The sequence below is a fragment of the Nyctereutes procyonoides genome, unplaced genomic scaffold (genome assembly GCF_905146905.1).
Source record: "Nyctereutes procyonoides isolate TBG_1078 unplaced genomic scaffold, NYPRO_anot_genome, whole genome shotgun sequence".
NCBI lineage: Eukaryota > Metazoa > Chordata > Mammalia > Carnivora > Canidae > Nyctereutes > Nyctereutes procyonoides.
In genome coordinates this window covers 24,629,657-24,657,338 of record NW_026575159.1, presented here as the reverse complement: position 1 = coordinate 24,657,338, position 27,682 = coordinate 24,629,657, and the positions used below count along the sequence as shown (strand labels likewise).

The window sequence follows — 27,682 nt, the reverse complement described above, 5'->3', positions numbered from 1 at the left end:
TCGGGCTCCCCCGCAGGTAGCCTGCTTCTCCTTCTGTCTGTGTCTCTGCCTCTCTGTGTGTGTCTCTCATGAATAAAAAGATAAAATCTTTAAAAAAAAAAAGAAAGAAAGAAAGAAAGAAAGAAAGAAAGAAAGAAAGAAAGAAAGAAAGAAAGAAATATGCACACAATAAGGCACGCTGTGGGTCCTAACTAGGAAAAACCCAACAATACCCAGGTGACTATTAGGTAAGTAGGCCTAGTGAAATCACATGACATATGGGAAAGCCACACATACACACGGTCCTGACAAATTTACAGGGCCTAAAAGGGAATATGAGCTACATACTTGCAATGACTGTGGGTGGAAAATATCTTCCATTTCTCAATCTGATAAGGTTGACTTACAAAAATCAGGAGTTTCAGAATCAGACAATGCCAAGATCAAACAAAGGCCAGTGACGTCACCTCCTAGTTAAGTGACTGGTTAAATGACTTCTCTGAGCCATAGCCCTTCTAATCTGTAAACATGTGGCTAATAATATTTACCCAGAAGGGAATTTGATAGAATTTAATGCATTAACATTTATCTGTCTGGGGTCAGACAGATAAAACATCTTGCCGAGATGCTGGCCGAGTATAGGCATTGAGAGGCGGTGACCCTTTGACTATGACGCTCTGTACCCAATGGTTCTCCACGGTAGGCAATTGTGTGTCCCATTCAAGAGACACCCAGCAATGTCTGGAGACATGTTTGATTGTGACAAGTTGCGGGGAGGGTGTGCTCCTGGCCTCTAATAGGTAAGGGTCAGTGATGTCGCTAAATAAACATCCTGCCATGCATGAGGCAGTCCCCAAGATGAATGCTCTGTCCCCAAGCTTCAATAGTGGCAAGGTTGAGCCACTCTGCTATGTCCTCATTGCATTGTAGGGTTTCTCACACCAGGACCCTGCAGAACTTACAGTGCGTGTGGCTGAAAGCTCCAGGGGAAATGGTCGTTCTGCCCACGGGACATGGGACACAGTCCATGCTCCCTGCCCGTTCTTGGTAGAATCCAACAGGACAGGGAATACAAATCTCCTTCTGAAAATAGCTTCCTTCGGGACACTTAACTAGAAGAGAGAAACACAGAAATGATGTTAAAGGGAAGCCTCTTGCTTTGTAGTTGTAGCCTCAGAACACACAGGGTATGCGAAACCCCAACAGAGAACAAGGGCTCATTCATGTAAACGATGCCCATGGAGAATCTGCTACTACGTGTCAGGCTCCAACAATTGAGGCCAAGCTGTGAGAATGGCAGGCAAGGTTCCTGCTCCCCAGGAGGTGACAGGTGAGTAGGATGAGAGGGTGTCGGATGATAACCTCAGGTATGTGAGGCAGGAGAGGAATACATGGAGTGAGGAAGCCCTCTGAAAGGTGATGCTTGACATCAAATGATGGGGAACACCCCAGGCAAGAGGTAGGCGAGAATTCCAAGCAGAGGGAAGAGTGAGGACAAAGGTCTTGAGGTAGGAATGAGTTTGGATTATACAAGGAATCATCATTCGAGGAATGGAAAGCCAGACAAAGCCAGCTACAAAGCCAGACAAAGCTTAGCAGACAAAGGGAAGAATGACATGAGATGAGGTTGGAGGACAACTCGAAAGATGAGGGTCTATGGCTCGATTACCATGGGAACGCTGCCGTTAGTGAAGGCATGGCGAAGCACAGCTGGGCAGGCAAACTTTGGGGTCAGACAGATTGGCTCAAGTCCCTCTTCCCGGCCTACCCACAGGACTTTGGACTTCTTGGAGGCTCCATTTTCTCCTCCATGAAAGGTAAGAATAAACTATCCCATTGGAATGCGCTGATGATGTACAGACGGTACAAGTCGTAATGCCAGACTCTTACACATGCTCAACAAATGGTCGCTATTTTTTCAAGTTTTGGTTTTAATTCCAGTTGGTCAATATCTGGTGTTATATTAGTTTCAGGTGAATGGTATCATGACTGGGCAAATCCATGCATCCCTCCACCCCCACTCCCTGGGCTCACGAGGACACATGCACTCTGTAATCCTCATCACCTATTGAACCCATCCTCCCACCCAACATTATTTTTATACTTGAGGGGGTCCTTCCTTGGAGCCAGCCTCCATACCCATTCTGTCCGAACGGGGCAATTTCAGCAATTCAGCACCATCACATTTGTCTCAGGTAGCCTCCCCCTGTGTTGCTCAGATCCGGGACCACAGTGAGGTGGGACACCCAGCATGTGGGATTTATGGAGGCCCTCACTGTTGGGTTATTGGGCCTCTGATTTATTCAGAAATGCCAAGTGTGACCCTGAGAGAGAAGCCTCCATGCATCTTGCCCCCAAGATGCCTCATTGGCCTCATCCCTTGCCTCCTTACACTCCCCTGTTAACCTGCAGATCCTCACAGCTCTCTGTTCCTTTTACTCGCAGTCTTTCCTAACTTGCTTCCTCTAATATGACCTGGGCTGAGAAACCAGAAACTCCAACTGGAGACATACCTATCTCACAAGAGTTCGAAGTTAGAGCCCAGGAGTTCTGCTCTGAGATTAGTACATGAACTTAGGGACTCCTGGGTGGCTCAGTGAGTCTGCCTTTGGCTCAGGTCGTGATCCTGGGATCCTGGGATCGAGTCCCATATCGGGCTCCTCCCTCTGCCTATGTCTCTGTCTGTCTGTCTGTCTGTCTTTTGTGAATAAATAAATAAAATCTAAAAAAAAATAAGTATGTGAACTTGGCCACATTGATTCTAATAGCTCAGAGCAAGGGGTGGGGAAAGGGTAGTTCTGGGCTATATTCCCACGAGATTGCCAAATGACTTCCAGAAGTGACCTGCTGGCCAGTGAAGCTGGGAGCTGAAAGCTTGGCCACCCTCAGGATACTTTCTCTGTGCCTGGCACTCTGCTGGGTGCTTCATGGACATTTCCGGAAGTTGGTATTTAATCCTCACTTTGCAGATGAGGAAGCTGAGCCTTGGGACACTTGTGCGTGACTCCCTCGTAGGCTTTTCTGCACAGGGCAGTGGGGAAGTAAAATCAGAGGCTATGCCAAGCGTGGTGCCAGACTGTTCCGATGTGTTATCTCCAGGTCCTATGAGAAAGGCACCATCTTCTTTCTAGACTGGAGATTACTGAAGCTCGAGGTCAAGGTGGACCATGTGGTAAAGTCAAAGAGGTGGGATTGAGCCCGGTTCTCTGCAAACCAAAGCCTTCCCTCCATCCACCAGTCCCACCAGCTTCCCTCGACCAAGAAGCAAGCACGGGCATGTGGGACGTGGACCAGGGTTGACTTCACCACCGCTGCCTCCGGTACGTACACGTACTTGGCACTTGTGAGTAAATCAGAAACTCAAGACACGTCTTGGAAACTGAATGATGTGTTTTCCGGCCTGCTCTGAGCGACCGATACCCCACCCCCCACCCCGCCAAGAGTGGGGTTTCATTACTCCTATGAGTCAGCTCGTCGGTCATCTCAAGTATTTCAATGCCAGGACGGTGACTGTAGTTTCGAGCAGTCTCCAAATTCATTGCTGAAGGAAAACAAAGCCTTCTCTGACAGCTCGAGGGGTCCTGCCTCCAAACCCGACAACCCGACAAGCGAGCAGGGACTAACTTTGTTGTGAGCACAGAACTCCTAGGCCTCATGATTCTGCGCAAGGAACCTGTGTCCTGCTTCAAAGCCTTTCCACCTGCAGGAAGCTGTGTAGCCAGAATGAGGCCGAGGCTCCAATCCTCACCCCTCCCCTGGCAGGTGTGGACTCTCCCTGTCCTCACCCCTCCCCCGGCAGGTGTAGACTCTCCCTGTCCTCACCCCTCCTCTGGCAGGTGTGGACTCTCCCTGTCCTCACCCCTCCCCTGGCAGGTGTGGACTCTCCCTGTCCTCACCCCTCCCCTGGCAGGTGTGGGCTCTCCCTCCGCACCCCTACCCTGTGGGCTTTCCAAAACCCTTCTGTCCACAGCCCCAGGTTGGCACTTATCCTTCAATTAACTCCCTCCACGAAATTGTCAGAAGCCCCTTTGGTCTCAGGTCCTTCCTTCATAAAATGAGACAATTTGGTCGATTTGGGTTCAAGAGCCTCCCAAAGCCTCCGGATCATGCTACCCCCTTCCTACCAACCCGTCCCCACCGGCCCCTAACAATGACAGTCTCGGCTGATGGAAAACATCTGTGAGCAAGTATAACCAGTGTCCTTGGCCTGCTTTGCTCAACCTCATGCCTGGCCCTGTCACCCTCCACCCTGAAATCCTCCCCTGGGGACCCCCAGCAGGGCCCTCCCTTGGCTAGCCCCAGGCTTCTCCCACCCCAGCTCCTGCCTATCTCTCTGGGCACACCTCCTGCCATATCCCCACACACCCCACTCTCCAGCCATATAAACCCCTGCACGAATCTCCATCTCCGGAATGCCCTCCAGCCTTGCAGCACCCAGCACATTGCAGCAACCAGCACAGGTGCACGCGTGCACACACACACACACACACATGCACGCACACCCCACTACTTGTCTGCTCTAACCTGAGCAGCAATTCCAGTTCTCCTTTTAAGACTTCGTGCTGCCCCTGCCGCCCCAGCAAGCTTCCCCTGACCACCCTGACTGTGAAGGAAAAGGCTTTCTCCCTGAGACTTAGCTGGCTTTTCGCTTACCTCTCCCCAACCAGACTGGGAGTTCTTTGAAAGCAGGCCTACAACCTTTGTTTCCCTGAGTATGTCACCTGGTGTTTAACACATAATTATGCTTTGAAAGCTTGGATGGATAGACACACGCATAGATGGGGAGAAGGAAGGAAGGGATGGGGGAGGAAACGAGACCTAACATATTACTTTGGGGGGGAAAAACATGGAGAACTAGCTCAATTATAAGAAGTCGGAGTGAATGAGTGAAAGTAAATGCTGTCTGGAACAGAAAATGGAAAATCCAGACAATTTCTCTGAGATTTTCTTTAATGGACCAAACTGGTATGAACGCTGCCAGCAGGTAATCCTGAAATAATCCTTTTTGACCTCAACAAAGCTGCCAGCAGAGCCCCTACCTCCCTGCAGCATCTGTTCCCTGGATAAAAGCTACCAGGCCTGCATGAGTCACGGGAGGTGGAAAGTCCCCCTCACCCCCTGAGTCACTGCCCTCCAGGGGGATCGTAGAGATTGGCCCCCCTGACATGACACCAGAAACCCTGCTTCAGCTCCACAGGACAATGCTCTGCTTGTAGCCTCACAGCTGCATTCCAGATGTGCCTCAGAAGGAAAAAGAGCCGATAAGAATAGATACAAGCATCCAAGGGCATGATTTCACGAGGAACCCCCTTGCTGAGAGGAGAGGTGTGTGATGCAGAGGACAGACAAGGAATCTGGAATCGGGAGAGCTGAGTTTGGATCCCAGTACGGCCAATTAACACGGCCGTTTGTTTAGAGTTCACCATGTGTGAAGGAATATACTTGTATTGATTATATGACGCTATGCAAAACACAACCCCCACGGAATAGGTATTATCATCCTGATGCCTAGTAAGGATAAGCAATGCCTGAAGGACCCACATCAAGAAGGTATTGGAGCTAGGACTTGAACCCACCTGGCTTCAAAGAGCAGTTTCCTACTATTCTTAAGCTGCATATCCCTGGCTACCTCACCCACACTACAGGATTAATAATATCTGACCCACTGCACCAGAGAAATGCTAGGAAGGCCCATATTTGCAACAATAACAGGGACCCTGGGTGGCTCATGGTTGAGCATCTGCCTTTGGCTCAGGGCGAGATCTCAGAGTCCTGGGATTGAGTCCCATATCGGGCTCCCCAAGGGAGCCTGCTTCTTCCTCTGCCTATGTCTCTGCCTCACTCTGTCTCTCATTAATAAATAAAATCTTTAAAAAATAGAAAATAGCAAACAGAAATTATCATTGATTCTGGAGAAAATAAAAAATTGGTGCTGCCTTTGTGAATTCCATTTCAGACCTTTCTAACTATCTGGAGTAAGGAGGTGGGGCTGAATGGCACGATCAATGATTCTTTTGAGTCAATCAAAAGCCACAGCAGCTGCAAAACAGAATGAAGCTTTATCTAGAGCTAGGATTGGCCGATTTTGGTGCATGACCCAAACGCAACTCACCTTCTGCTTGGCAAATAAATCTTTATTAGAACACACCCATACTTTTCTCCCTACAGTGGATGAGCTAAGTCATGGGTCAAAAACCGTATGGTCTACAAAGCCTAAAATACTTGCATTTCTGGCCCTTGATGGAACAAGGTCACCAACTCCTGTCCTGTAGCCAGCATAGCCCAGACAAAGCCTTTTACTCCATCCCATTTCCAGGCCACCCTGTGGTCCCCACTCTCTCTGAAGCCCTGCCATCCTGGGTTCTGACACCCAGAGCCCCCACCACTTAACATCCTTCAGATGAGACTGTTGTGCCCCTGGCTTAGCTTCCCAGTGGAGCTGGGCTACTCATCTGGTTAGACATGAAATAATACCCTGATAATCAATAGAGTTCCCTCGAAGGACCAGCGCTCTATTTTATATGAAGGAGATGGGCCATGGGAGGAAATGTAAAAACAGAGCCAGTATAGGGTTTCTGACCTTGGCCCCTGACTAGCACGTGTCTCCAGCTCCTGCCCCTCCCTCTCTGGGCTCCACACTCCAGGGGGGGCACCCAAGTAGGGTTCCCAGACCCCCTTCCCAGGATTCCCTGGGGTGACCATAAAAGCAGATTCTTGCCCCTGCTCTTGCAAATACAGCCTCCCAACATACCACCCCCCCCCGACACACACACACACACACACACACACACAAGGGAATACAGCCTAGAGCCTAGGGCACTTCATGGTAAGTCTAAGAACACAATGGTGGGTGTTCTGAACACCTCCATCACTGTGACCCTGTTTCACCTACCCTGGCAGGAGATACCTTCCACTCCTGCTCCTACTTCTTATCCTTTTAATTGGGGCAGCTCTGTGAGGTAGAAAGAGCATGAGCTCTGGTCCCAGAAGACCTCAGGTTACACACCCCAGATGAGTGGTTTTGTGAACCCGAGTCCCTCCTTTGAGTCACCCTGGCTCTAGACATTATAGACGCATTATTTCATTTCATCTGGAGCCTCAACCTGATCATCTGTCAAATGGTGGAACAATGGATCACCATGGGCCAACATGAGGGGTAAATATTCATGAAAGTACATTGCAAACCACAAAATCAGTAAATATTAGTGGATGGTGTGTGCAGTGGGTGTGTTTCTGGGTCTCTGTGTTAAGATTTAGCTACATCTTAAATCCAACGTGTTGTTTAGAACTTGGCCTGGATCTCACGAAAGGAAAGGCCATGTAGTTCTTGTGTGGCAACCAACACAAATAATGGAAAAATAAATAACCCAGAAACATCTTCCCTTCCTGCAGCTCAGCAACAATGCTCCTCTGTCTCATGCCTCAGGGGAGGAAGCCTTCTCGTCGTGAGGCCTTGGAAGTAGGAGGCAGCAAAGATAGCCACATCCTGACCCATAGGAGCCACACACACAATAGGTTATATGGCAAAGGGAAACTGAGTCTACAGATGGAACTCAGGTTGTTAGGCAGCTAACCCAAAGATAGGGAGAGTGTTCTGGATTTCCCAGCTGTGTGTGAGCACAAAGGTCCCTAGAAGAGAAAGACAGAGTCCAAGGGAGCTGTGACTGTAGAAGGGTGTCCAAAGAGCTACAGCACCACTGCTTCAAGGCTGAAGGAAGGAGGCCACAAGCCAAGACAGGTGGGCAACATCTAGACACTGGAAAATTCAAGGAAACAGATTCTCTCTAGTGGGAATGCAGCCCTGCTGACACCTCGGTTTTAGCCCAGTGAGACCGGATTAAGAAGTCAAACCTACAGAGCTGGAGGATGATAAATGTTGTGTTAGGGCATGGAGTCTGGGGTGACTGGTGATGGTGGCCACAGGGAATTCACGCTGCTTCCATTCTAGAAATTTGCAGGTGCATTCTTGAAAAAACCACTTCCAAAGCCACAGAGGGTAAGGTCAAGGAAGGACAGCCCCAGTAAACCTTTGCCAGGAATCCCTTCCCCGAAGCGGTCATGCCCTGGGCTCATCGATGGCCATTTGGACGTGGAGCTAACACATTGCCATAACCAGACTAAGAAATGTCAGTGAACATGCAAGATGCACATCAGCCTTCTCTACAAAGACAGTACAGCCCAGACCCCAGAAGTGAGAAGGATCGCTGTATCGTGTCACCTGTGCCTCTGCTTTCAGCTGCTACCAGAGGGGGTGAGGACCATGTGTCCCTGCACAGTGGATCACTGAACGACTCTGGCAGAACAGCGAAATGAATGATTCCCTACTCTGTATGTGTGGAGTGACCTGCCTCCAGTGCTCTTGGAGCCTTTTCCACAGCCTCAGTCTCAGGGGAGGGGAAGGACCTACCACACCCCCGTGGGTCCTGAGGGGCATTGCTGGGAGCCAAGACTTGACGGAATCCTTCCAAGCACCCAAACCATGTCCTGGGAGAGGTGCCGAAGCGGTCCCCCTGAAGGAAGTAGATGGAGGTGTCTGCTGGGAAAGTCTTGGAATCCAGGTGAAGCTGGAACCCTCCACTCTGGATCAGATCCGTGAAGCGTCCAATGAGATCCTTGCCAACTAAGGCCTCCTCTGTAAGACACAGGAGGCAGGAGTGTCAGCACTATTCTCTGCAAAGGCCAGAACCACCTAGAATGTCTACACGGAGGAAAGATATAAGCATTACCTGGTTTCTCGTTTTACAGAGGGAGAAACTGAGGCCCATAGAAGAGGACAGATTGGCCCAATCCTATACAGGAGTCAGAAGCACCACTAGGACTTTAACCCAGGTCCCTGGATCCTGTCGTTTCTGTGGCATCATCATGAACCCCACTGGTCCAAGATATCATGTCTTCACCCACTATTGGAAGGTGCTCTGTGTAGATACACAACTATCCCAACATTTGGCAAGCTACCATCTCTGCACCTCCATCTCCCCACCTGCAAAATGGGGCTGGCAATGCCTCTCTTGCAGTGAGTGAGGATTATAAGAGCAAATATGGGTGACGGGACCACTCAAAGAGAAGGCCTAGCCTCCAGGAGGCAACACAGCCTTCCACGTCAGTGGTTGGCTAAACGCTGAAGAGGCCTCCAGCTGTGGTCCCATATTTCCTAGGAAGAAACCAGAGGGGTGTCACATCTGGAGCTGGGACGGATTCCCGTACACAGTGAACTTTCATGCTACGGCAGGCCATCGTAGAGCCAGCCTGAGGCCTGAAACCATGGTCATTAGCATGGACGCCAGGAATAAACATCTCCTCCTTTTGCAGATCAAACATCTCCTCCTTTTGCAGAATCACAGATTTGTTTGCAAATCAAAAATTTTGCAAATCTAGAGCCTGAATCTTCCAGGCTCTTTCCAGAGGAGGAAGAAAAGGACGCCTGATTCCTAATGCTGTTTGGGGGATACTATTGCCACGAGGACTGCAGAATGACAGAGATTCAGTCGGCCCCCTTCAGGGTCACACTCTGGCAGCATCTTCCAGATGCTCCCCCTCGTAGAACAGAGGCCCAGCTGCAGCCAGCGCTGACCCTGGGTGTTTAGCTGCTGGATTGTAGAAGAGCAAAGGGGCCTCCCTACCCCCTGGTCAGCAATTGGGGTTATGTCTACACTGGCTCATGGCACAGCCACAACATCCACACTGCTCCTCCATCTTGCATCCTTCTACTCTCTCAATTCATCCACACACCTGCCCCACTTTACACGGTGTAATAATGGGGTTTAAATAGCTTAAGTGGTCTGAGACATTTTATAATTGCAAGGGTGCAGAGCATATATTATAAACCAATTCGGATCTGCCACTCTCCCCCACCCTCCCCTTCTTCACATCTGTCTCCTCCTCTGTGCCTGGGAAATCCAGAGAAGAATTAGAAATTATCCACAGAAAAGCAATCGGGTGCTATTGCTTAACTCTCGTAAGCTACTAGCAGGACACTATTGATTTTTATATACGTTTTTAACCATTGGCTCCTCTGATGGCCAGGGATGGAATTCGCTAGATCCTCACAAGGCATCACTGGCTCCCCCTGACAGATGGAGAAACAGAGCCTCAGAGAAGCTGCACAACGTACCGATGTCATGCAAATCAGGAAGAGAGGCCGGTGGGACATCCTCCAGGTTCAACTTCCACGTGACATTCACTCCTAAACGCTCTCCGGTCACACACTCCACCTGCACCGTGGAGCTGTCGCAGACAGGAATGGAAACGGGGGTCCCCAAAGTCTTTGCCTACATGGAGACAGGTGCCTTCAGCTCAAGAACACAGAGTGGCTGGGGCTCGGGGGTGCTCAGATGATTATGTGTCTGACTCTATTTTGGCTCAGGCTTTGATCTCAGGGTCATGAGACTGAGCCCCAACTTGGGCGCAGAGCCTGCTCAAGATTCTCCCCTTCCTCTGCCCCTCCCTGCTCTCTCTCAAACATACAAACAAACAATAAAAAAAGAACAGAGTTGGAAGACAGCTTAGCTGAGCCCACACCAGGTTCCAGAACTCGCCCGTGCCTTATGTTACTCCCCCCAACCCTCCCTCCAATCCCACCCCAGGGGCCAAGGCTCTACTAACTCTCCTTACCCCTCAGAGGAACACAAGGGGGCCAGTCACCTGGGCACAAATCAAAGTTGAGTCCAGTCCAGGCTGGACTCCTTTTCCCTATTGCGTTAGTATATGATTACAACCTGTCCTGACCACCTTATGGTCTGACTTTATCACTGACAGTGCTCAGTGCCTGCAACCATGCCTAGCCTGTGATAGGCACCCAAATGTTTGTTAAATGGGAGAATAAAGGAACAAACAAGCAAATTTGGTGTAATTAGAGTCCAAATCTAGATCTGGACTTAGCTCTGTGAAATCTTGGGCAACTTACTGGGCCTCACTGGACTTTAGTTCACACACTTATAAACCAAGAGCTACTGATGCTCACTGAGTAGGGTGCTGTGATAATGAGAGAGAAGGAATACAGAGCTTCTAGCACGCACCAGGAACTCAGCCTGGGCTCAGTAATTAATACATATTACTGCTATTGTTGCCAAGTACATTTCTTTGGATAAAAGGGGGCAATCTATGTTTCTATTTGTCTTAGAATCACAACTCTGTGCATTTGGTTTTGTGAAAAAGTATGTTCTCCAAAATTCTTAGCATAAGGTGCTAAAACTGGGCCGCTCTTTGAGATGACAAGTTTGAGGCAGAACAAGAATTTGTTAAATTGAGTGGCTATTTTTTTTGGGGGGGGTTAAGATATGTTTATTTGAAAGAGAGAGAGAGGTAGCACATGAGCAGGGGAGGGGCAGAGGGAGAGGGAGAGAGAGAGAGAGAATCTCAAGTAGACTCTTTGCTGAGCGCAGAGCCTGATGCAGGGTTTGAGCTCTGGACCCTGAGGTTATGACCTGAGCCAAAATCAAGAGTTGGATGCTTAACCAACTGAGCCACCCAGGTGCCCCTAATTGAGGGACTTCTAAAGACTCCTCCCCTGAATACTTGTGACTTGGAATCACAGGAGCCTTTACCCACTCTATAGGAAAAAACTCTGAAATTCATTATTCACAGTACTAGGCCTGTCTGCTGGCACACGCTATCTTCCTTCCAGGGAGGATCCATAAGGCCTTCTAGCGGGTTTGTTAAAGACACATCTGGCACAGTGGTTCAGGGAGTACATGCTGGCCTTTCAGTCTTCCTACACCCTGTTCCCGGGCTCTTCCTCTGAAGGTGGTGGTCATACTACACAGGCGTGCCCAGCTCTGTCCTCGAGTCATCTGCTGAGCTCTACAATTCCCAGCTATGTGATCTGGACAGTCATGTTCACGCTCTGGGCTTCACCCACCTCATCCATGAAACGGGAGTAACAATAGGATCCCCATGAAGATCGCTACTCCACGCCAACAGCGCACTGTGCCTGGCACATCATGGGTGCTCAGCGCATGTTTGGTTTAACATGTCTACGTAGAAAGGATGGCCAGGGATGAGTATGGATTCCACCCCCGCCACTACGCGACCAGCCTTGGCCAAAGTACTTTCTCGTTTGCCTATGGGTAAAACGAGTGAGAGCTGAACCCTAGGTCTATTTGAGCCCTGAGCCCAGCCCAAGCGCCCCACTCATGCAGAAGGTCAGCCACATACCTGGATCTGACAAAAACCACGAGCCTCGAGCTCGTCTGCTAGAAAGACCTGGAAGGCCGGCAGCAAGCCCGCGTAGTCGGCACTGCACATCTTGCCTGGCGGGAGCCGGAGCTGGAACTGCCCTTGGGTCTGGAAGGTCTGCCACAGGTGGGGTCCTGCAGGAGAGTGCCAGAGGTTAGCAGACGCAGGCAACAGACCCATGGGATTTTTTTTGTTCCTTTGGTTTATCTTCTGCACAAAGAATCCTCCTTCATGTAGCTTAGACCACACGAGCAGTACCGTCCACACCGTCGTGCTCGGAGTCTGAACACTTCCTGGCAGGACAGCTTGTCTCTGAAAGTACTTAGCACCCTCTCGGCAAGCTCAGTCCTGCCTCAGCCTCTAAACCAGGCTGCTCTACATTTTGGGAGTCCTGGACCTTCTTCTTGGAAAATCTTCCATCTTCTCTCACTTTCACACAGGGCCACTATGATTTCGCCAGTGAAGTGGGGACACCACAGACTATACGAAAGACATACTCTAAGGTTGCTCAGTGCACAGCCTACACAGTCATACACAGCGGCCCTGCACACAACTTTAAGAGCTCAAGACCCATATCCTTCTTCTCCCAAGTGTCCTGCTCTAGATCTAGTCTTGACAAGCCTGGTCTTAGTCTCAGCTTAGGCCACTTCATCACAGACAGGTGGACAGACCACTTATTTGTTCAAATCACATTGACCTTTCTCTGGATTACATTTTTTAGGGCGGGGGTGGGGGATGAGACAAAGGGAGAGAGAGAATCCTAAGTAGGCTCTATGCCCAGTATAGAGCCCAATGCAGGGCTCGATCCCACCACCCTGAGATCATGACCTGACCCAAAATCAAGAGTGAGATGCTTAAATAATTGAGCCACCCAGGTGGCTCTCTGAATACCATTTTCTATCCCAGAAAGCTTTGCCATAAATACTGTCTTTTGACAGGCACCCAGAGCCTTGTGACAGTCCCAGGATCTGGGTCTCTCTCTCAGATACCCCTCCCAGGGCCCTGGGAGGACCCAGTGCTGAGTCCCAGCGTCCGCCCCTGCCCTGCCAGGCTGTGAGTAACCATGGCCAGCCTCAGCCAAGGCAGCTGCAGTCAGAGCTCGAAGTTGCCTCACAGCTGTGTGGGCATGCAAACAGGCACAGTGGGAGAGTAGGAGAGGAACTCGGCCGATATTCAGATAGCCCAGACCCACAGCCACCAGAACTGATGATCCCAGGAGCAGAGTCCAGGCCCCAGCACTGCCAACCACTAGCCTGGAGCCCCAGATGGACCCGGGGGAGAGGCTGGTGAGTCGGCGCCACTCCCAGAGGCCAGGCAAACAGCTCCGAGCATGTCAACACCACAGTGACCAATATGCCCATCGGAACACCTACCTCCTGAATATGCTCCTGGAGCCAAGCTATCCCAGGAGAGCCCAACATGAGGACCGGTTCTCCCAAGGAGCAGATTGCTCCAGAGAAGCCCCAAATAAAGCTTAGCCCGAGGAGTCTCTGAAGCACATCTGCTCCTTCTAGAAGAACGTGCTTCCCTGGGGCCTCTCTCCTGCTCCTGAGGCCACCTGGCTTACCACGGGAATGCTACCCTCGGGCGGGGAAGATGCAGGTGCTCGGCCCCGAGCCCCGGGAGAAAGCAGGGTGCTGGGGGGACACTCACGCTGGCAGGCCTGGGGCTGCGGCGGCTGTGACAGCCAGCGACCCTCCTCGAGGCTACACACCAGCGGCCCTGGCAGGAATGCACTCCGGTAGCCCCGGCGACACAGCAGCTGGCACCGCTGGACGGGGGCCCCTCCCGGGCCCGAGGCTCGCTCACACACGATCACTCCATCGGCCACATCCGACGTGTTGAACGGCAGTGGGCACTGGGGGCCTAGAAGGAAAGAGGGCACCGTGGGCACCACCCACACAAGGGGGCTCTGACGCCCCCCCTGCCTGCCCCCTCCCTCCCCTCCTTCTTCTTGGGCGACGCCATCTGCTCTGCTTTAACAGACTCCTGAGCAGGAACCACTCGCAGATCTCCGTCTCCTGCGTGGAGCCTCTGAGCTCCTTCCCACCTGCAAGTCCAGTTGCCAACTGGCCTTCTCCACCTCAAAGCCAGCGCGCCAGACCTCCTCGCCTGCAGCCGGGTCTGCTCCCGCCTCAGTGTCCCCAGCTCAACGTGTGGCATCCCGAGCCTGACACATGGCAGTCTCCCAGACGGTCCCATGCCCTCTGCCCAGAGCCAGCAAGGCCTGCTGATGACCTTCCTGACTTTCCATCCCCAGGGCACCCCCTTCATTTGGGCGTCAGCCACCTGTTCCCAAACTGCTACCTACAGAAGCTTCCACAGCCGCCTTTCTGCTCCTACAGCCAACGCAGGCCCCGCTGTCGGCAGAGAAGCCTCGGGGAAGCTGGACATGGCTCTCAATTGCCCTGAGGACCCACTGGCTCACCGTCCCCCTCCGGTCTCATCCCCTCCAGCCCCTCTGCCTCCACAGGACTGTCGAGCCCCGAACACAGCCGGCCTGCACACCCCGAGCCCTTCCCTCCTGGGATCGAGTCCCGCATCGGGCTCCCTGCCCAGCTGCCTACAGGGCTCCTGTACTCACCCTCCATCATCAGCTCAGCATCTCCTGCTTTCTACCACCTTCCGTGGCCCTCGCAGGTGGGCGTAGCAAGCTCTCAGGCCTCCTGCTGTCTACCATCCAAGACTCACTGTCCGCACACTGCTCTCCCCAGCGTGCGGAGCCATGGCAGGAAAGGGGAGCTCTCCTCTGTTCTCCCAGAACACAAGCTCTGGGAATACGTGTTAAATAAGTGGGCGAACAAGTAAATGAAAGGACACACTCGGTGGGACACTGTCATACTTGAGCAGGGGGTTAGTTCGGTCACTCTCGGGCACAGCCCTGCTGCCAGTGCTTGTCTGGTTTTGACATCTGCGATGTGATTCGAGGGGGCGTGGGGCCTCAGAGATGGAGAGCAACCCATTCCGACCTCCAGGGTACGGCCTGGCCTTCTTTTAATACTAACATGGGGCTTGGGCCGAGGCTTTGCAGTGATCAGCAGTGGGCTTATGGAGTTGGCTCTCACCAAGTGCCGGGTGTCTGTGGGCACGGCCAGAGTCAGCCTGTGGGCTCCAGGGCCAGCCTGCCAGGCTTTGAATCCTGGCTCAATCATTTCCCACCTGAGGATCCTACAGCATGTTAATTAACTCCTCTGTGACTCAGTTTCCTCACCCATAAAATGACGAGGGCAGCAATGATGCCCACCTCCTAGGACGGTGTGAATCAAAATGAATTAAGGCATGTGAAGAGCTCAGAAGAGCCACCGGCATGTAATAAGTGGCCGTTACTGTAGGTTGTTATTATTATTAATAACCCCAAGAAGACTACATTAGTGCCTGCACTGGAAATTTTAGGGTGTGAATGAACCCTTTCAGAACAAAGAAAGAGCATTTGGTGCGCCACAAGGGTAAGCCTCCCACAGCCATCCTGTCTGAGAGTCGCCAGGAATTTCCGAGGTCATGAGAAGACTCCGTCATGGTCAATATTTCGTTGCACCAAGACAAGCCCGTGAAGTAGGCAGCCCTGGTATTATCATCCCCCCTTTACAGATGAAGAAACTGAGTTTTGAGGGTTTGGAGGGACAGAGCCAGCCCTCGGGCACAGGTCCTCTGAATCTCACTGCCACCCCGGCAGGCAAGGGCCGCGCTTCCCCTTCCTGGGTGCTGCTCAGAGATGGGAACCCCCCTCCACTGTCCCTTCCTCTGTGCTCCCCAGGCACCAGCATATCCCCTTCGGAGACCTCCACACTGGTGTTACAATGGCCCACCGACATCTCCAAGGGCCCGGCTCTATTCTGGCTCCGGCAGGAGTCATCTCAGAGGAGCTAAGTGACCTGCCCAGGGACACTCAGCTCGGTCACTGTGTGCTGGAGCTGCCGTGAGGGCCTCCCCTGAACTGATTTCACCTTCAAAGCAACTTTGTGAGGCGGGATTGTTGCCACTGTCACCTCACAGGTGAGGCCACAGGTGAGCGCGGGGAGGGTAATCCTTCTGCCCTGAGTCCTAGGGGTCTGAGTCCTAGTCCCCCGAGGCTGTGCTCCAAACCACCAGGCTGAGAAGTTGACAGAGACTATCTGAATGAATCCAGACAATGACTTGAGAAATTGCTACAGGGCTCCCTGTCCACTGCACAGACTGGGAAACTGAGGCCAGAGAGGTTAAGGGACCAGCCCAAGGTCACCCAGCGAGGGGGTGGAAGCATTGACGAACATTCAGGTCAGCTTGGCCCCCACACCCGAGTTTCCTCCTCCATGCTCTGCAGATCCGCCCTTCTTGATGCTGACTGTCCAGCTTGCTAGCTGTGTAACTTTGGGCATGGTCACAAGTGTCCTCCATAATACAAGGAGACGGGACTGTTCTATTTATCTACACCGTTGGGAGGCAAAGCTGAAATGAGTGATGTGAAAAGCACCTCCTAGCAGGTAAATCTCTGCACGCACAATTTGCGGTCATGGAATCCTGCAGGGCCACGTTGCATAAGGTCTTCCCCAAACCTTACAAGAGCTGTGCTCCCAGACCTGCTCCTGAAGAGGACCCATTGGTCTATTTCCTCGGTCCCAGACACTGAGGGCCACTCTCAGATGTGGATGGATGGATCCGTCCAAGCAGTCTGGATGCCGACTGCTTCCACCCCGACTAAGGCTACACTGCACCTCTGTGGGAAGCACAGGGCAAGGCGTCCTGCCCATAAAGACCCACAGAGCACCTCCTACAACCCGTGCACGGTGACAGGTGCTGAGGGCCACAGCGATGAGTCTGATGGGGTCCTGCCTTGTCCAGGCTCTGGGCAGAGGGACACACTGGGACCTGGGAGGAAAGGCGTGTGGGGAAAGGCGTGGGCACACCACAGGAAGGGGAAGACACGAAAGGGAAGGAGGCCCACAAAGACAGGGGGCAGCTCTTCCTTCCCACTCTTCTTTCACGGGCTCCCCATTTCTTTTTTTTTTTTTTTTAATTTTTATTTACTTACGATAGTCACACAGAGAGAGAGCTAGAGAAAGAGGCAGCGACACAGGCAGAGGGAGAAGCAGGCTCCATGCACCAGGAGCCCGACGTGGGACTCGATCCCGTGTCTCCAGGATCGCACCCTGGGCCAAAGGCAGGTGCCAAACCGCTGTGCCACCCAGGGATTCCCCCCATTTCTTTACCAACATAAATAGAGGGGACATCTGTGTGGCTCTGTGGTTGAGCATCTCCCTTTGGTTCAGACCATGATCCGGGGTCCTGGGGTCGAGTCCCACATTGGGTTCCCTGCGAGGAGCCTCCTTTTCCCTCTGCCTGTGTCTCTGCCTCTTTCTGTGTGTCTCTCATGAATAAATAAATAAAATCTTTAAAATTTATATACATAAACATATATATATACATATATATGTATATATATTTATATATAAATCCACAGGAATACTTTTGACACATATAACCCACTATATATATATATATAAATATATATATATATTTATATATATATATATATATATATACCTAACGAAACATCTCCGCAGTTCCAGAATGTTGCTGACAGACTACGAAATTTTAAAATAAAGCAATCAACCAATAAGGACAGCGAAGGAAAGGCAACTGCACTAAAATCAGAATCACAGCACAGTATTTCTCATTCCTACCAGATGCAATGCCCGAATTTGCAATAAATATTTTTGTAGCATCTCCTTTTACTATCCTGAAATGGAATTCACCGAGTCTAAGCTACTTGTTCACATATAAATTTTAAGGCGGCTATAAAGTCCTGCGGCTTGAGTATATAGGAGAAATAAAAGGTAAGAAACTGAGAATCAGGTAATATATTTTGATCTGTAATCGTGTGTTTTAATATTCTAATATATAGTTATATGATATATATTTCAATATTTGATACCAAAAGAATGTTTTGAACTAAAAGTAAAAACAAATGAACGCCTCCACTAATTTCTGAAGCCTCCCAGCTGGGATGGACCCACAGAGAGCCTGCCATCAGGCCTTTCCCCACTAGAGGATGGGGAGCCAAGACCCAGAGCCCCCAGCAGGCCAGCACCCGAGCTTCTGAGGTGTCAGCTCCGGAGATCCCTGCACAGACCCTCCCTTGACTTCAGCTCCAGGGCTGAGCACTTTTAGGAAGTAGACACAGGTTTTGGTATCATGAGAACCAACAGCAACCACATCCCGCCAGCCCCTCCCTGTGTCCCCTCCCGCCACCACTCTTCTGGTGCCTTGGGAATCCTCCTCAGCCTGAGCAAAGGAAGTGATGAGCGTCACCCCCGCCACCAGCCCAGGGAGCCCCTCCAGGGGTCACAACTTACTCTCACAGGCCAGCTGGCTCCCGGCCACGTGGGTCCCAGGCACCTCCTCTCCGCTGTCCAGGACACACCAGCAGCTGCCCTGGGCCGGGTCACACTGCACGGGGGAAAATCCTCCGTCCTCTGCCCTGCAGGCTGGGCTATAGCCTGAGCTGGCTCTCCTGGAGAGGGTCCCACTTGAGAGCTCTTCACAGAGGCTTGGGCCTGGACACAAAGACAAGATAAATGGGCCTTGGCCCACATACCTGCCACCACCCACCACTCCCAACTGCCACCCAGCACCACCTGCTGCCACCACCTGCAGGGCCTTCCAGGCTCTGGGGCTGTCTCCCCCCTGGGTGAGGTGTTGGACTAGGACAGGGCCAAGACGGGGCCTTGGTCAGATCCCCACACCCCCTTCACACACACGCGCACACACACACACACACACACACACACACACGCATGCATATACTGCTCTCAAGGAACTTAGACTTTAAGGAGATTTAACAGTATACGATGGAATTATAGCTGAGCGTGAGAAGGGGACCACAGACGCTATGCAGGGTAGTCTGCAAGCTCGCAGAAAAGCACTGCACTCGCTCTGGAAGGGAGGCCACGAAGACGTCCTGGAAGACCTGATGTGTGGTCTGAGTAGGAATTAGGTCGGAGGCAGGGGAGGGGGGTGGACACGTAGTGCAGGTGGCTGAGCTCAGGGGGTTGTGGGGGGAAAGTGTCCCCCTTCTTGAAAAGTCTGACTATAGTTTATAACACCCGGGTCCCAAGAGTGAGAGATGGGAGCAAGAAGAGAAGCCAAGGAAGGTGCAGGAGCCAGAAACCCAGGGGCCGACAAGCCACGGGGAGCAGCTTGTCCCTAAGGATCCCAGGGATGCAGAGGAGGGACATCAGCACATTTGCACTTTAGGGACATCCTCTGGACATCACCATGGAAACCAGAGGGCAGGGCCAGGCTGGAAGCCAGGGACCAGGCGGCACAGCTAGCGCCCCGAGAAAGTCCCAGCACCAGGCTGGTCCAGGCTTCTTGGCTACAGAGCACGGCCCACCCCCTGCCACGTGTGTTTCTCTCGAGAACCCCCGGGGTGAGGGAACACGGCCCCTCTTGCACGGTCAGGATAGAGGCCCCCACTGCCTGGGGAGCCGCGGAGCTGGGACCTGGAGCCGGTGCTCACGGCAGGTGTTGGGGCAGGGGGAGGGGGAGGCAGGTACTCACACGGGGTGCTGCTGTCCGTGCCAAGGGGCCTGCCCTTCCCCGAGGCTGGGTCCACACACCAGGTGCCCCCCTCTGACTCCTGCCGCCGGGCAAACTCTCCTGTCTGAGACAAAGCCAAGGCCACGTCACCCCAGGGAAGATGCTCTTGCAGCCCATGCAGGTCAGTGAACAGACATCCAGAAAGTCCCTTTCGAAACCACTGGTGATGGTTTCTCCAGAAAGAGAGAGGTCAAGTGGGGAAGACGCGATCCTGCTCCAGACCCTTGACATCCCTTCTTTGAACTGGTGGTTACCACGACCCCATGAGGCCAGGCCCACAGTTATCTCCTTTCAGGGTGCGGGAAACTGAGCGTCAGAGAGGGGTCGTGTCAGAGCAACATCCCATAGGCAGAAAAGCAGAGCCGGGCTGGGACTAAACCCATCCGGCCCCAGAGCCCAGCCACCATCCTGAACCAAGGTCCCCCCTGTTCCAGAGATGATTTTCCACAAGCACCTCGAGAAGAGAGGGGGTCTGGAACAAATGTAACAGAGAATAAAGAAATCAGGGGAAGGCCCAGATCATATCTGGTTGGGTCTTCCTCTCCCAAGCTGTCCTGGGACCAGCTGAGGAGCACTGTGCAAGGCCCTTCTATTCACTGAGACTCAGTTTCTCAACTAAAAATAAAAGGAAGATGGGACACCTGGGTGGCTCAGCAGTTAAACATCTGCCTTTGGCTCAGGTTGTGATCCTGGAGTCCCCGGATCGAGTCCCGCATCGGACTCCCTGCATGGAGCCTGCTTCTCCCTCTGCCTGTGTCTCTGCCTCTCTCTCTGTGTCTCTCGTGAGTAAATAAATAAAATCTTAAAAAAAAATAGAGAGGAGATAGGACTAGATTGATGCTTGCACACACTCCTAGGAGCTCTTGATGGTAGAGAAATGTCATTTCTCCCACATCTGGAAAACAAAACCGTAAGAACCAGCAGGTGTGCTGCAGAAAACCAGCTGCCTACCAGCTTCCTGGCTGTCCCTGAATGCTTCCCTGAGCTTCTGCTGGCCACTTTTTTTTTTTTTAAGATTTTTCTTTATTCATTCATGAGAGACACAGAGAGGCAGAGACACAGGCAGAGGGAGAAGCAGGCTCCCTGCCAAGGGCCAATGTGGGCCCTGATCCCAGGACTCCAGGGATCACGCCCTGAGCTGAAGGCAGACACTCAGCCACTGACCCACCCGGGCATCCCTGGCCACTTTTCATTTCATTCTCTGCTGTTCCTTGTCCATGGGCAAGAAATGACAGTAATAACACCTGATATTCACAGAGAACATAACCATGGGGCCGCTCTGTGCCAATCACCCCCATGCCCAGAGTGTCACTCAGTCCCTAGGAGGTGGGGACCCTACTGTCCCCCATTCTACAGAGAGAGGCCCAGAGAGAGGTGCCTGTGGTTGTTGAATAGCTTGTAAGCAAGATTCAAACCCAAGCAAAGGATGAAGAAAATTTTACAGAATAAAGGCTTAACATTGAGAACGTTCCAGTCACTAACTTTTCCTAGGGACTTGGGTCAAAGGCACAGCCATCCAGTTGGATCAGTAGAAGGTGTGGGTCCTGTTCCCCAGCCCCTGGGGCCTCCACAGGAGGCAGGGTGAGAAACCACCCAATCAGAGCCTGCTCCGAATCGCTTCTCTCTCTGTCAGAAGCTGTGGTTGCTACCTCTCCTTCCCCATGGGCTGACCCTGGTACCCAGGATTGGAGCAGAATAGAAATTCCAGCAGGAGGAGGTTGTTACCCAAGATGAAAAGCTAAATAAGCCAATTTCTCTATGAAGCTCAGTAGCCACTGGGATCCGTGTCCACATGCCAAACAGCAACAACAATAAAAAATAATAATAAGGAAACTTCTGCTCATTGACTTGTAGTCTGAGGAACTTCTACAAGGCTGATTTTATCTGGCTTCCAGAAACCCCCTGGGGGACTGAGTAGTGGCTGCCATCATCCGGCAAGGAAGTGGTTAAGACTCCAGCAAGAATCCTTTTTCTCTGGGAGCTTCACATCAGTTCCTGTGCTCATCCAGCCAACTGAGAAGGGCAATATTATAATATCTTCCATTTATATGAAGAAACAGATACGATGGGCACAGCTAAAGCACAGCAACAACTAGAAAAATGCAGATTGCTTTGCAGACAGTTTTCATGGGAGGTATTTCCTTGAGGCCCCCAAAGCAATCCTAGCAGTAGGCAGGATAAAAACACGCCCCAGTCTTAGGACAAAATAAAGCAAAGTGGGGCACAGAGAAGGTAGGTAAATTGCCCCAGGTCACACAGCCAGGGGCCGCAGGGTGAAGACAAAAGCCCAGGCCTAGAACTACCTGTGAGTTTTTAACTGAAACAAGTCTACTGAAAACGAGAAAACTCATCCTCGATGTGTGGGAGAAAGCTCTGACTCCCATCATCTCAAACCTTCAGAGCCTTACCTCTAAGCAGGTTGGGATGAACAGGTCTTTTGGAGACGGGTTTCCCTGGGATCCAGCCTGTTTCCAGCTGGAAAGCAGCCCACTGGCTCGAGATTTCTCACAGGCAGTGGGGCCTGAGAGAGAGAGAGAAGCTCTGAACTGACTGGCCGTGCGGGCCAGGCCCTGCACCTGCACCGGCGTAGATGGAGTGCTGGAACCTTGGCGGAGAAGCAGGCCATGGTTCAGGGACAGAGACCCTTGTGGGGCAGGGTCATCCTTGAGATGTGAAGTGGACCACTGAGGACATGGTTTTGAGCCCCAGGAGAGAGGCTGGCCTCTAGGGCACTTGTGGGACGGTTGTCAGACTGGCAGCCTGCAGAAGTGGACGAAAGTGCCCTGGGGGCAGGTGGGAAGGGGACTCCGGGCTCTTCATCATCAGGGAGTCTCTCCACCCAGGAAGCTGGGTGCACAGACCAGGCAGAGCCAAGACCATGAGAGTCTTCCCAGCTTGGGGATATGGGAAAATGTGGCCTGGCTGTCCTCGGGGGCTAGTCTAAGGGCACTCGGGAGCTGACCCACGAGCATCCCTAGGTTGGGTAACAGCTGTCACCGCCGGCCTAGAGTGCCCACCACCTGGCTCTGCAGGATTGCTCCTCCGGCCTCACTTACACTGCAGGATGCGTGGGGAGCGGGCAGTCAGCGAGGCAGGGACGTACTCTCCCTTGCCATCCACACACCAGCAGTACCCTAGGACAGAGCCAGGGGTCAGAAGTTCAGGAAGTGCACTGAGGTACGTGCCCCCAGGTGTCTCACCCACAATTTTCCTTCTATGCATTAATAGCAGTGCCAGCAAGCCCCCTTCCATTCCCCCCTGCCCACCACTGTCCACAGTCACACACCCCGATCCATCCAGCAGTGACCCACTTGACCTTCAGGCTGGTAGGTCCCAACTCCCATCATGCAGATGGGAAAACCAAAGTCCACTAAGGGATTTGCCACCAGACGCCAAAGAGGGGCCTAGAGTCCAGCTCACTGGTCCCAGTGCAGAGTCCTCTGCTCCAAATGAAAAGGGAGGTGTCACTCCACGCTCTCCCCCCGGGTGCCCATCCCCGCTCACCTGTCCTGGCATGGCACTGCACAGGCTCCCAGCCTCCCCACACATCGCACTGGGGCACATAGGGGACAGGCCGCAGGAGGGCAGATGTCCGCGTGGAATCCCCCAGGAGAAAGCCGCGTCTCTGATAGAAGTCAAGGGCTGGAGGTGGGAGAGAGGGGAGCGGAAATGTGAACCCCCAACCTGGAAGGGCCTCGGCCGTGTGGGCTTTGTCGCTGACAACGACCACTCATGGCTTTTTGCTGACATAAGGGGGCCTTCTTTTTGATGTGACAAATATTGTCACCAAAATAGGACAGAGTCCTTAACAGTGGAAAGGCACTCACCAGATTGTAATTTTTTTTTAAGATTTTATGTATTTATTCATGAGAGACACACAGAGAGAGGCAGAGACACGGGCAGAGGGAGAAGCAGGCTCCATGCAGGGAGCCCGATGGGAGACTCGATCCCAGGACCCTGGGATCATGCCCTGAGCCAAAGGCACATGCTCAACCACTGAGCCACCCAGGCGTCCCACATCAGATTGTCCTTTAAAAACAAAAAATATAGGCCACAGTTCAAAGGAGTCACTGCTGACATCTTGCAAATCGCTTTCATATGGAGCCGATTAGGTCAGCGACGTGTCCTCAGGCCCGTGAGATGGTGGTGATCACAGATGGCATTTATTTAACATTCACTACATACATGCCGAGCACAATCTAAATATGTTTTAGCTAACTGAATCCTCACAGCAACCCTCTATGAGAGGTGCTCTCATCCCACTCGACAAGTGGTAAACTGAGGTGCAGGTGTGGGGCATAGCTTTTCCCAGGCTCATGGGGGGAAGTGGGGCAGGCTAAGTGACTCCCAGGAGGTCCCCCTGCCACCAGATGGCACCATCCTCAGTGCTCAGAGTCCCCTGCCCTGCCTGGCTTCCCCCCGCCGCACTCCCCACTATTGATATTCTAGATATCGTACCTGTTACTGGGGCTCACAGCTCCCCGCCCTAAGCTGATTTGTCCCCGGCACCATCTTCCTCCTAAGTAGCCAAGAACTGTCCCCTAGACCCTTTCTCAAGTCGTGCCTTCTCAACCTCCCCTCACTCCTGCTGGTACTCAGGGTAGGTGGAGAGGGAGGGGGTTGCAGCCACAGGGTCACTTCGGTGCAGCCCAGTGAGCCATGGCCGGCCTCACATTGGAGCACATCTTCCCGACTTGCCTTCTGAGAAATGGGCTCATGGCTCCCAAGGGGAGACACCAGCAGCCCATGGTCAGAACCCCTCGAGGAGACCAGGACCCAGAAAGTGGCCTGGTGGGCGGGACACAACTCATGAGGCTGACGAGCCTCTGCCTGAATCCTGACATGGCACCTCTTGGTTGTCATGAGTGATCTTAGTGTTTATGAGCAAGTGGGCCTTAGTTTCCCCATCGATAAAATGGCTTGAATACTTCCCCAACAGGGTAACTGTCACATTTATATCAAAAGAGCTTGAGCTCCAGGCTCATGCCAAGCAGAGCTGTGTAAAAGGACTCCCACGCCCCTCCCTCACCCTCCTTAGGTCCGAGGACACTGCTACCATGTGTTGTTGGCCAAAGACACCCTATGATCCTTCATATCTTTTAGTCCTGGGCTCTCAGTCCCCAGACTCTGCAGGACCTGGAGGTCTACACACAAAGAGCTTCCTCTCCTCTGCAAGATTAGAGATGCCTCTCATCCCGAAGGATTCCAGAGAAGTGAGCTCCCCTGGTCCTTCTCTGTGGACCCTTCCTCTTTTCACTACCGCCTCAGACATGCAAAATCAGAGTGCACTGCTAGGCGGAGGTGAACTTCCTCAACTTGATTTCTGAAGAAAAATGCCATCATGCTGTTCAAAGACTCCATCTCTACGGCACCGACAAGGGCTTCTCCCCTTCTTCTAAAATCTCCTCCCTAACCAGTGCTCACAACTGCAGGAACATCAGTCCCATGTGTCCCTCTGATGATATCCAAGCTTGCCCAGGGATAACAAAATTGGAATATAACTGGTTTCTTGTCAAAAGCAGAAATCTTCTTTTTAAAAAAGGTGGGAGGCGGGGGACACCTGGGTGGCTCAGCGGTTGAGCGTCTGCTTCTGGCTCAGGGTGTGATCCTAGGATCTAGGATTGAGTCCTACATGAGGCTCCCTGTGAGGAGCCTGCTCCTCCCTCTGCCTGTCTCTGCCTCTCTCTCTCTCTCTCTGTCTCTCATAAATAAATAAATCTTAAAAAAAAAAAGCAGAAATCCCTGAGTCTCTGAGGAACAGAGACAAAAAGTGTATGGGCATAGGGGAGGGGAGGGGTGGGAAGAGAAAGGAAGTGGGGACAGAAGAAACAAGAAGCGTGGCTTAGCCACATTCACCAGGCTCCATTCACCGTGCTGTCAGGCATGGTGCTGGGCCCCATGGGATATAAAGATGAGCAAGACATGGTGCCTCATGTTCCAAAAGAGGCAACCGCATGCAGAGACACAAAAAACAAAGATGGCACTTGGGAGATTCTCACTGGGGTTCACAGAGCAAAAACCCCTGAGTTTCCCTCCCCAGATGGCAGCAGCAGACATCCCTGGGGGGAAAAGCAGGGAGGCCCTGGCCTGCAGGAGTAGAGGGCTCTCATATTGGCACAGATGTCATCAGAGGGGGCACCGCTTTACTGTTGTGTGACCTAAGCCCAAGGAACCCCAGACAAGGGATCTGCTGAGATCATCAGACAGGGAATTGGGGAACTCAGGATGCTCGCAGTAGAGGACATCGCTGCCCAGTTGGTGTGGTGTCAGTGTGAGACCTGGGAGAGACATCAGACCTTCCTGCCACAGAGGCCATGGGTGGTGGAGGAAGAGTGGGGGCTCTGAGATGAGACAGCCCCAGGCTCTGGGCACCAGGGATCAGAGGCCCAGGGCCCCAACCATCCAGGCTCTGCTAGCTCTTAACTGGGTTACCTTGTGCATGTGACTGAACCCCAGTCTCTGTGTCTGAAAAGAATCACAGATGGTGAGTGTGGCACTGCTCTCATGGAAGAAATGGAGCAGGAAATGCCAAGGCCTGGTCATCCCCTGAGCACCGTCAGCGCCTGGCCAGGGGCGGGTTTCAAGTAACGTTGAGCTGCTATCATGGGCTAGAGCACTGTCGGCTCTCTGAGCACGATGCTCTTGCAGGTGGCTTACCACGCTCTCTGGGGTTACTGTCACGTTTAGAGGAGACCGCGTGTGGAAGGGGCCCGAAACCCAGTAGTTTCTCTGTAATAAAGGTTCCTCTACTTTTTCCCCAGTGGAAGTAGGGGGAAGCTTCAGAACGGGCCATGAGCATTTCGGGCTGGGTCCCCTCACATTCTAGCGAGAATGTCTGGCTGCATGGTGGGCTGCGGGCACCATCTGCAATACGAAGGACCTGCCCCCCAGCAGCTGTCCTGGTGGACTTGGGAATATACTGGAGAGGTGCCATCTTCGACTGGCACCCAAAACCACCTTGTCTTTTCTTCCCCAGGGACCCACCAACCTGGGAAACCAAGGCCTCAAAGTCCTGAGGAGGACTGTAGAACAACTGAACTCCAGCCCTTGCTTCCCCAACGAGATGGAACAAGAAACCAGATGTGCGTGACACTCACTAGACTGAGCTGCCAAACGAAGGGCATAATCGCCTCCACTCAGAAATTTCTCTGAGAAAGTCTCCCGGGATGGAGAGAGTGGAGGAAGGGAGAGCTCCTCATCCGTCAGCCAGATTCCTTTGGCCGCTAGGAAACTCTCTCCCAGAGGGAACCAAGAACTGTTGGAAGCCAGGACGATCTCTTCTGTTTCCTTAAGGAACTGCAGGACACGAAGCTTCACCTCCTCACAAGAACCAGGACCTAGGGGAATAAAGACAACACGGCTGGACACTTCGCCCCCTCTGAAGGGTATGCACATATGTGCATGCACACGTGTTTGCCACAGCTGTTTCCTTCACCCAGCTCTTTTTACAGCCTGGAATGTTCCTTCTGTCTCATCTCTACAATTTCACTCATTCGACATTTACAGAGGACCTGCTATGTAAGGAGATGAGCAAAAGCTATGTCTGTGCCACACCAAACATTATCCCAAGCACATTATACAAATAATCTAATTTAATCTATGCAATAGCCCAATAAGAGAGTATTCTTATCTGTGTGTTACAGATGAGAAACTGAGGTATGGAGAAGTTATATAACTTAAAGTCAGGTAGCTAAAGTCCTAGCTAGCAAGTAGTTGATTCAAAATTCTAGTCTAGTCAGTATGACTCTAGAATTAGAGATCCTGACCAGCTGCCTTCAATGGAAGGATGGATGGATGGATGAATGGATGGAAGGATGGATGGATGGCTAGATGAATGGGGGAGTGGATAAGCAGATGGATGGATGGATATCAAAAGTTGAAGGGAAGCACTGTAAGTTAGAGAATTATTCTTGCAAAGAGAAGGGAGCATGGGTCTAAGAACATGGATTTA

The 27,682-nt window shown here is 52.1% G+C and overlaps 1 protein-coding gene across 1 annotated transcript in view; it reads right to left on the bottom strand.

Annotated features, from left to right (window-relative positions):
- TG (thyroglobulin) overlaps positions 1–27,682 on the bottom strand; it is a 247,711-nt gene that overhangs the window by 196,467 nt on the left and 23,562 nt on the right. The window contains exons 11-21 of the mRNA XM_055313866.1: positions 26,829–27,068; positions 23,236–23,373; positions 22,788–22,865; positions 22,140–22,252; positions 19,693–19,795; positions 18,486–18,686; positions 13,807–14,019; positions 12,133–12,287; positions 10,091–10,247; positions 8,387–8,611; positions 942–1,091 (exon numbers count right to left, since the gene is read on the bottom strand). Coding sequence (XP_055169841.1) covers positions 942–1,091; positions 8,387–8,611; positions 10,091–10,247; positions 12,133–12,287; positions 13,807–14,019; positions 18,486–18,686; positions 19,693–19,795; positions 22,140–22,252; positions 22,788–22,865; positions 23,236–23,373; positions 26,829–27,068 — 1,773 coding nt within the window. The remainder of the gene's footprint in view (positions 1–941; positions 1,092–8,386; positions 8,612–10,090; positions 10,248–12,132; positions 12,288–13,806; positions 14,020–18,485; positions 18,687–19,692; positions 19,796–22,139; positions 22,253–22,787; positions 22,866–23,235; positions 23,374–26,828; positions 27,069–27,682) is intronic.